This window comes from Myotis daubentonii, chromosome 7 (assembly GCF_963259705.1).
Source record: "Myotis daubentonii chromosome 7, mMyoDau2.1, whole genome shotgun sequence".
NCBI lineage: Eukaryota > Metazoa > Chordata > Mammalia > Chiroptera > Vespertilionidae > Myotis > Myotis daubentonii.
In genome coordinates this window covers 85,282,903-85,291,519 of record NC_081846.1, presented here as the reverse complement: position 1 = coordinate 85,291,519, position 8,617 = coordinate 85,282,903, and the positions used below count along the sequence as shown (strand labels likewise).

At 59.3% G+C, this 8,617-nt stretch overlaps 1 protein-coding gene across 1 annotated transcript; it reads left to right on the top strand.

Annotated features, from left to right (window-relative positions):
• Nucleotides 1–2,281: 2,281 nt before the first annotated feature.
• On the top strand, nucleotides 2,282–7,855 carry EN1 (engrailed homeobox 1). Its single transcript, XM_059704664.1, has 2 exons — nucleotides 2,282–3,789; nucleotides 6,773–7,855. The coding sequence occupies exons 1-2, from the start codon at nucleotides 2,907–2,909 to the stop codon at nucleotides 7,087–7,089; spliced, it is 1,200 nt and encodes a 399-aa protein (XP_059560647.1). The 5' UTR covers nucleotides 2,282–2,906; the 3' UTR covers nucleotides 7,090–7,855.
• The last annotated feature ends 762 nt before the right edge of the window (nucleotides 7,856–8,617 follow it).

The following is an 8,617-nucleotide window of genomic DNA, read 5'->3' as shown; positions in this document are numbered from 1 at the left end:
AATAAAGTCATTTCTGTAAATGGTGTCTCCAAAGGGCCGCCGCATTATTCAGCTGGCTTTATCAGCTGGCTGGAAATTACGTGGAGGAGCCGGGCGGCGCGGCGCGCGGGGCCGCTCACTTTGATTAAGCGTCTTGCCAGCGCGATGTGACAGAGCTTTTGACCAGGGTTTTATTCACAGGCCTGTGATGAACGCCAAGCTGATCAGGCGGAATGAAGAGTAATTAAAACCTATAAATTATCTTCCGCAGCCCTTCTCGAGGCGTCTCCTGCAGGCGAGATAAGGCGTCGAGACCCTATTTACGGCGCTGAAAGGGACCGCGGCGCACAAAAGCTACGCGGCTAAATAGGATATTGATAGTGTCCTAATTAGAATTTAATTAAGTACCCACGCTCGCTTGCGGGATAAAGATTTCAATTTTGCGAACTTAAATATAAATAAAATCCCAACCCCATTTCGGGGAGAAGGGGTGGGGGCACCGAGAGATTTCGGGGAGCCCTTGGGTGTAGAACTGAAGAGGACCCGAAGACCTCGTGGTGGGTTAGGGTGCGGCTAGGGAGGGTTGAGGGGAGCGGGGCTGGTCTGCTCAGCGCAGGGCTCGGAAAGTGGCTCTCGCCGCCTCGGCCCCGGGGGCAGGTCTAGAAACTCCAGAGCCGGGTTACGAGGACCCTCGGCTGAGCGAAGGCAGTCCGCCCCACCAGGCCCTCGGAGAAACTTCGGCTACTGGCTACTGCGCTGGCTCGGCTGGTTGTGTATTTCCCTCTTATTTTCCTCCTAACCCCTGTGACTTCTAAGCAAGGGGGATTGTTTTGTATGTTTCCATTAGGCAATATCCCCCCAAAGATACTTTCTCCGCCATCCCAGTTGCAGATGGAGGTCAGGGCACCAGGTTCTCGGGAGATCCAAGATGACATCCCCGCCAAGGCCTCAGCTGCCCGAGCCTGTCTAGCCGCCACCCTCCAGAGCGGGTTTTATCACATACACAGTCGGACCCTCGTCTTCCCAACCCCCTCAGCCGACAAGTCCAGCCAGTGCCCAGCACCTCACATCCCCCCACTTTCCCGCCCCCCAGCCCGGGAGATGGGAAAACAGAGAAGATGAGCCTAGCGGGCTGCGGGCGATCTCCGTGAGCTCGGGAGAAGCGGGACCCCGCCATCCCCCAAAGAAGAACACGGGGCTAGTGCCAGAGGCCTCCAGGGAGTGGGGAGTAACCTCAGGAAATCTGGGCAACTGGGGTGCACCGGCTGTCTACGGCGTCAGCTGGCGAGGGCAAATATGGGGGGCAGTACTAGTATTTGTCTGATTTCACTTTGCAGGGAAATTTAACACGGAGGTTGACTTGGACCCAAAAGCCGGAGCCTTGGGCGCATCCGCACCCTGACTTGCTTGGCCCAGAGGCCTGGCCAGGGTAACTCTATGCTGACGGGAAGGCTTAGACTACGGCGGCCCGGGAAGGAATAGGCGCTGGCCCGCCGGCGGTGGGGCTCTCTCGCGCCCTCGGGGCCGGGCTTAATGGCGCCAGGACGCCTCCTGGGGCTTGCAGAAGGTCGGGACAGGGAAGGGCATGGGTGTGGATACCCCGGAAAGGACACCCAGTGCAACCGACTGGCATGGACTGCAAACCTACAAACAGACGGTTCTAGAGAGGCCAGCTGGCCCCCCGGGTTTGCTATTTGTGAAAAATAAACTGCTTCTCTGAAAGTATCCAACTCTAGGTCTGTTTCACATCTCCGACCCTCCTGGTTTTACCCCTCCCTCTCACTACACACACGGACAATGACAACTTTCACCTTCATAACAGCAAGAAGAAAACGAGGAAATACAAGGCTGAGTTCCTTAAGCGTGTGAGTACAAAAGCGCAGAGTCCCCAGCCTCCTGACCCTGCACCCGGCGCGCACACACCCATAACCCTGCATTTTTCCAACAAGTTGTTTACAGAGTTACTTCTCTATTTGCCTACCCCAAGATCTACCTCTCCTGGGTCTCCTTTGCCCCTTCTTAGGTCCTGGCCTGAATGGGGGGAGGGGCTGGGGTGTGGGTTGGGGAGGGCTGGCCGGAGGCCCCGGGCCCGCGCCGAGTCGCCCCCTCAGCGCCCGCAGCCGCCGCCCCCGGATTATTTATCCGCAAAGTCCCGCGCGCGCCCATTGGGCCGAGGCCCGGGTGTCAGCGAGAGTCCTGGCTCGCCATTGGCCCCGCACACGTGCGGCCCTGACTCACGTGCTTCCGGTTTGAAGGCAAAAAGTGTGCCTGGGTGATTTTTTTTTTAAGCGAGAGAGTTTGTGCAAAGATCCGAGCTGTCAGAGATTTGAAGAAAAAAAAAAAAAAAAAAAAGGCAGCCCGGCGCTGGCGGAGACGCGCTCTCCCTGCAAAAAAAGCAAAGGCGATTAAAGGCGCTGCCAGCCTCGCGCTCTGGGCACAGCTGAGCGTGACACTCGGGGAGTCAAACCCCTCACTACTGCCTAGGAAGATGGCTAGACTTTAAAGACTATTTTTTTTCCCTTTAAGAAAAAAAAAATCTTGGAGCTTTAAATTTTTTTTTCTTGCTTTCTTTTTTTTCCTTTCTTGTCTTTTTTTTTTTCTTTTTTTGGCCGTGGCTTACTCCCCATTTAAAACAAGTCGTTTAATTTGGTTGCAGAAAGAAAAGAGAAATAGCCAAGTGTCTCCATATCTGGATGTCTACAAATTAGGGAGAGGTAGAGACAGCGAGATCATCTGCTCGGTAAGAGCGAGCGATCCAGGCCGGGCGCCTGGGCTTTTTCTCTCCTGCACCCGCCCTGTGCCTTCGCGGAGGCTTCTCAGGCCTCCGTCCTCCGCGCACCCCCACGGGCCGCTGGCAAAGTGGGGTGGGGAGCGAGACAGGGGGGGCGGGGGCCGGCGCGGCGGCCGGGGCGGCGGGGCGGCCGAGTATGGAAGAACAGCAGCCGGAACCTAAAAGTCAGCGCGACTCGGGCCTCAGCGCGTCGGCGGTGGCGGCGGCCCCGGGCAGCCTCAGCCTGAGCCTCAGCCCCGGCGCCAGCGGCAGCAGCGGCAGCGATGGAGACAGCGTGCCGGTATCCCCGCAGCCCGCGCCCCCCTCGCCGCCCACGGCGCCCTGCTTGCCGCCCCTGGCCCACCACCCGCACCTCCCCTCGCACCCCCCGCCCCCGCCGCCGCCGCTGCCGCCGCCGCCGCATCTCGTGGCGCCTGCCCACCAGCCGCAGCCCGCGGCCCAGCTGCACCGCACCACCAACTTTTTCATCGACAACATCCTGAGGCCGGACTTCGGCTGCAAAAAGGAGCAGTCGCCGCAGCAGCTCCTGGTGGCGGCCGCGGCCGGAGGAGGCGCAGGAGGAGGCCGGGCGGAGCGTGACAGAGGCCAGACCGGCTCAGGTAGAGACCCTGTCCACCCGCTGGGCACGCGGGCACCAGGCGCCGCCTCGCTCCTCTGTTCCCCGGACGCAAACTGTGGCCCACCCGACGGCTCCCCGTCAGTCGCTGCCGGAGGCACGGGTGCGTCCAAGGCTGGGAACCCAGCAGCTGCGGCGGCGGCGGCGGCGGCGGCAGCGGCCGTGGCAGCGGCGGCGGCGGCGGCAGCAGCCACAGCCAAGCCTTCAGACAGCGGCGGCGGCAGTGGCGGCGGCGTGGGGAGCCCGGGCGCGCAGGGTGCCAAGTATCCGGAGCACGGCAACCCAGCCATTCTGCTTATGGGCGCAGCCAACGGTGGGCCCGTGGTCAAAACGGACTCGCAGCAGCCTCTCGTGTGGCCCGCTTGGGTCTACTGCACACGCTACTCCGATCGTCCGTCCTCCGGTGAGTACCCAGCCCCGGGCTGCGCCTTGCCTTCCAGCCCCGCGGATGCACCAGGACTCTTAGCCGCGGCGTTGGGGAGAGCAATCCCGGCCTCGGTCGCTCTCCTCTCACGCCTGCTGCCTGTTTCTCAGCTCTGGTCCCAGGCACCACCGAGTGTGCACCCAGTTTTGCGCTCCTGGCTTTTGCGGAGTCTCCATCCTTCGATTTTGAACTCGGAGCCTCTGGGGTCTTCTTTGTGTTTTGCCTTTATTATTATTATCAAGAAAGACACAGTCAGTCATTGATTTTCCTTCCAGAAAAAGAGGGATTTAGAGCCGGCGGGAAGGTGGGCCTAATGATTGGGGTCTGCAATCCCGCCAGCGTGGTCCTGCAGAGGCTGAAATCCAGCAAGGCTTTGACCAGAGAAATAACCTTCCCCTGGGTGTTCTTACAGACACAAACACCATCGTGATGGTGTCTGCGTAGCGTGCATTTACATAGGGACAGATTTGAGGACGCACAGGGAAAGAGAAAAGCTCTGATCGCTGTCCTTCTTCCCCAGGCCGGTAGCAAAGAGAATCCAACCCGGGTGGGTAGAAGCCAGGGAACGACCGTAGACAAAACGGCGCGTGACGAGAGCCTCTGGCTCCCGGTTCCCCGGAGCTGATGCTGACCGACAGACAGTGGGAGAGGGGAGGACAGGTCGGGCTCAGTCCAGAAAGCCAGGCGGAGGACTTAGAGGCGGCCTCCACAGCTTCTCCGTGTCGGCTTGCACATCTTCCTTGCTTAACTCTTTCCTATCAACTCCTTCCTACCGCACAGCACATCTGCCGGTTAGCAGACTTCCGCCGGCCTAGGCCCCGCACTTTTTATTTTTTTTACTTTCCTCTGGCCCCTTTTCCTCGTATACCTTGCGCTTGGAGGATCCAAGGCCAAGATCTGTCCTAGGAGAGGAGACGGCAGCCAATAGGCCCGGGAGAGGAAGCTAAGGCCGGCCTGCCTCTCTGGCTCGCAGCGCCCGCATGGCCAGCAGGGGCTCTGGCCTGGCATTGGGTTCGGGCACCCGGGCCCCGCAGGCCGCTGGGCAAAGCATAGCCATACGCCGCTCTACTCCCGCTGCAATGGCGAGTGCTGGCCAAGCGCAGATCGATGCGTGCTATCAGCCCCTGCCATCTCAGCCCCGTTATTGACACGTCGGGCTCCCTGAACCTCCGAAAAGCTGCTTTGATTGACTCGCCTGATGGATAGAGTGATTGAGCTGTCAGGCCCTACAGCTCGGGCTGGCCAAAAGGCTACGATTTTATTACAAGTGTCTGTGCCTCTGCACACACACACACACACACACACAGGCACACACTACACTAACAACGTCCTGGACGCACAACACAGTGTGGCCTTTCTAGGATGCCCACATTTCTTGGGCCATCCCTGCCTGCTCCGAGAATTACTAATCTAAATCAGGGCCTTCCTCCTGCCCGGCCTGCCTCCCATTCCTCTCTCACCCTGCTGGGTAGTGGGCCTCGTCTTTGTTCTTGGCCTTGGTCCCTCTTAGGGGACGAGGAGGCAGGGTACTGGCTCCTGCTCCTGCATGGACAGTTGAGGGAGATGAACCTTAAGCCACTTGAGTCTCTGTGGTTGGCCAGGCCTAGACTCTTTTGTCACAGGGTAGCTGGCGACTCCAGGCCTTGGCCTGCCCAGGAGCCTGCTGCTGCTTATCCCTTTGTCGCTAGGTTTGGAGACACCGGTGAAGACGACCCTTCTTTCCAGACAGTTTTAGAGGTTAACAGGCCTGTCAGGGTCTTCACTGGGCTCAGTAAGCTCCCATAACCAAGACAGGGACCAGGCGGGAGATGCCAGCAGACTTGGGCACGGAGGCTGATGGACAGAGGTGCAGCTTCATGGGCTGCCTCGCTCCTCTCTCCAGGCTGAGTCCATGGCAGCCCTCTTCCCAGATCAGGTTTGGAGGGAGATGGATATGGCCTCCTTCCATATCCATCTCAGGGGCAAAGCACACGTTTTTTGTTGCGACTGCTCCCCTCTCTGTGTTCCTCTGCCCCTATTTTGCTCATACAGGGCAGCAGGAAGGATGTAGTCTCCTTGCAGATGGCATAGGTGGGCAAAGAAAGCAGATCTGATTTGTTTTTGTTATTCAGAAGTTTTCAATCCTGACACTGCAGCCGATGTGTTCAAAAGGGAAAAGGGGACGCTGCCCCTACAGCTGGGGAGGGCCCTCTCTTTCTTACCGGCACTGTCCAAGGGGCATAACAGAGAACCCAGGGGGCATGTGGGTAAGGCTGCTACTGGGTGAAGGCCTCATCTCCCTCTTTAGAGAAGGGAGTTCTCCCTATACAGGCCTTCTTTAGGCCAAGGGCTGGAAGCGGAGAAAGGAGGAGTAGACAGAACAGACACTGACTACTTGGAAACCAGTTAAGCCTCTCACAGCCCTTGCCCATCTCCTTGTTTTCTGGGTAAATGACCACAGCAGATGGGCTCTTCTTGGAGGTGCGGGTGTAGCTGTGCTTCTTGACAATTCCCGCAGGGCAGTCCTGCCCTAGTGTCTTCACTGCCCCAGCCTTGAACCTCATTTTATTTCAGGGCTGAAAAGGCAGCAGGCCCCTGACCTCCAACTTTGGCCTGGACAGGATGGGGCTCCAAATCTCTCTCCATCTTGGAGTCTGTGGTTTAAGCCTGTCATTCGGCTCTCCTGTTCTGAATTGGGGTGTGGGCTACACAGACAGCCTCGGCCAGTTTTCCTCCGTGCCTTTCTGGCCCCGGAGAAAGGAACCAGGCGACCCCAGCGGCCTGCTGATGGAGGCAGGGGTTAGCCGCTGCCGGGAGGGAGCCGGGGGCCCGGGGCGCGGCAGGGCCTCCGCTATCGCCGCGGAAGCGCGGAGCGCGATCCCACTCCACTCCGTTATTCTCACGGCTTTCTCTGCCCTCACCCCCAACCCCCTCCCTTCTGCCCTCTGTCCCCACCCCCACCCGGCCCGGCCCGCCGCTGCAGGTCCGCGCACCAGGAAGCTGAAGAAGAAGAAGAACGAGAAGGAGGACAAGCGGCCTCGGACGGCGTTCACCGCCGAGCAGCTGCAGAGACTCAAGGCGGAGTTCCAGGCGAACCGCTACATCACGGAGCAGCGGCGGCAGACCCTGGCCCAGGAGCTCAGTCTCAACGAGTCCCAGATCAAGATCTGGTTCCAGAACAAGCGCGCCAAGATCAAGAAAGCCACCGGCATCAAGAACGGCCTGGCACTGCACCTCATGGCGCAGGGACTGTACAACCACTCCACCACCACGGTCCAGGACAAAGACGAGAGCGAGTAACCGCCCAGGCTGGGGCCGCGCGGTCCGCCTTTGCGCCCGCGCCCGCCGGGCACCGCCGTGGCCGCCTCGCCAGCCCAGCTCCGGGGAGAAAGAATCTGCGCAAAAGAGAGAGGGAGCAACAGGGGAAAGAGAGAGGGCTCCCCAGAATGGAGAGTCACGCTCGAAGGCAACGTTTTTAAAAAGGAAGAGAGACTCGGACAGGTGCTATCGAAAAATAAGATCTATTCTCTATAAACAGAATAAGGGACGTAATTGCAAACTCCTTAAAGCTCTATCTAGCCAAACCGCTTACGACCTTGTATATATTTAATTTCAGGTAAGGAAAAGAAAGATGTGTAGCGATCTCTATTTGCTGGACTTTTTATTAATCTCCTTTATTATTATTGTTATAATTATTATAATAATTATTATTTTATCCCCCACCTCCACCCCCCCCCCCAGCTGCCCCGGCCCAGTTTCGTTTTCGTTGCCTTTTTCTTTTGATGTTATCGCTTCCCCGGTGCCTCCCGCCCCGCATCGCTGGCCCTCGTTTCTCTGGGACTTTTCTTTGTGTGCGTGAGAGTGTGTTCCCTCGCGTGTCTGCTCCTCGCTCTCCCCCCTCCCCAGTCCCTTTCTGTCGCTCTGTCTGTCCTGCCCCCCTTTCGTTTTCCGGAGACTTGTTGAGAAATACGACCCCACAGACTGCGAGACTGAACCGCCGCTACAAGCCAAAGATTTTATTATGTTCAGAAACCTGTAGTCTGAAATAAAGTGTACACTGTGCTCACGCGCGCCGGCGGCCCCCTCTTTTCGGTCTGGGGAAGGCGTGGGCGCGGGCGCAGGGCCTAGCTACCCGCGCGCCCTGCGCGCACAGTGCACCCAGCGCTCGCCGCACAACGAATGCGGCGGCCAGGGGGCAGCGGGGCGGCAGCGGGGCGGCGATCCGGGGACCGACCCGGGTCTGGAGAGTCTGGCCGGACTCGCCGGGTTTCTGATTGCGTTCAAAGGAGCCCGAAGGCCGGAAGCCCCGAGCTGGGCTTCGGAAGCGCTGTCCGGCTGTTGGCTGTCGCTCTGTCGGGCTGCTCCTGCGTTGGGCCAGGGTCCCCACAGCGGCCTCCTCCTGTTCAACCTGCTTCTAGCTCCGGCCGGCACATTTCCTTTTAAGGTTTGTTCTGGTGCGGGTTTTGCTCCAAGGTTCGAGGTTTTCTCCTCCATGAGCAGAACTTTCCGGGGCAGGGCAAAGGCGAGGGGCTGCCTCCGGTCCTGGGCAGCCCACTAGTGCGAGGCGCTCGCCCGGCCTCTCGGCCGCCTGGGCTTCGCTGCCTTTCGTTTAGAGGAGGGATTCCTTCCACCCGGCGGCAGGGCGAGGGCCGCCTGGAGCCTCCTAGGGCTCAGCCCTCCTGTCCCGCAAACCGGGAGGGAGAGGCCTGGGTGCTGGGACGCTATGCAAAGTGGCAGCCGCTGGGTCCTGCTGCTGGGGTTACAGGGCCCGGATCAAGGAGGATGTGGGCAAGGCCCATCTCACCCCACCCCAAACCTGAGGAGGGTG

What these genes read in the sequence shown, in the direction of transcription:
- EN1 (XM_059704664.1), top strand. Translation starts at nt 2,907, where the DNA reads ATGGAAGAACAGCAGCCGGAACCTAAAAGTCAGCGCGACTCGGGCCTC. An exon ending in CTCCGATCGTCCGTCCTCCG is followed by an intron (nt 3,790 to 6,772) that starts GTGAGTACCCAG and finishes CCGCCGCTGCAG; the next exon opens with GTCCGCGCACCAGGAAGCTG.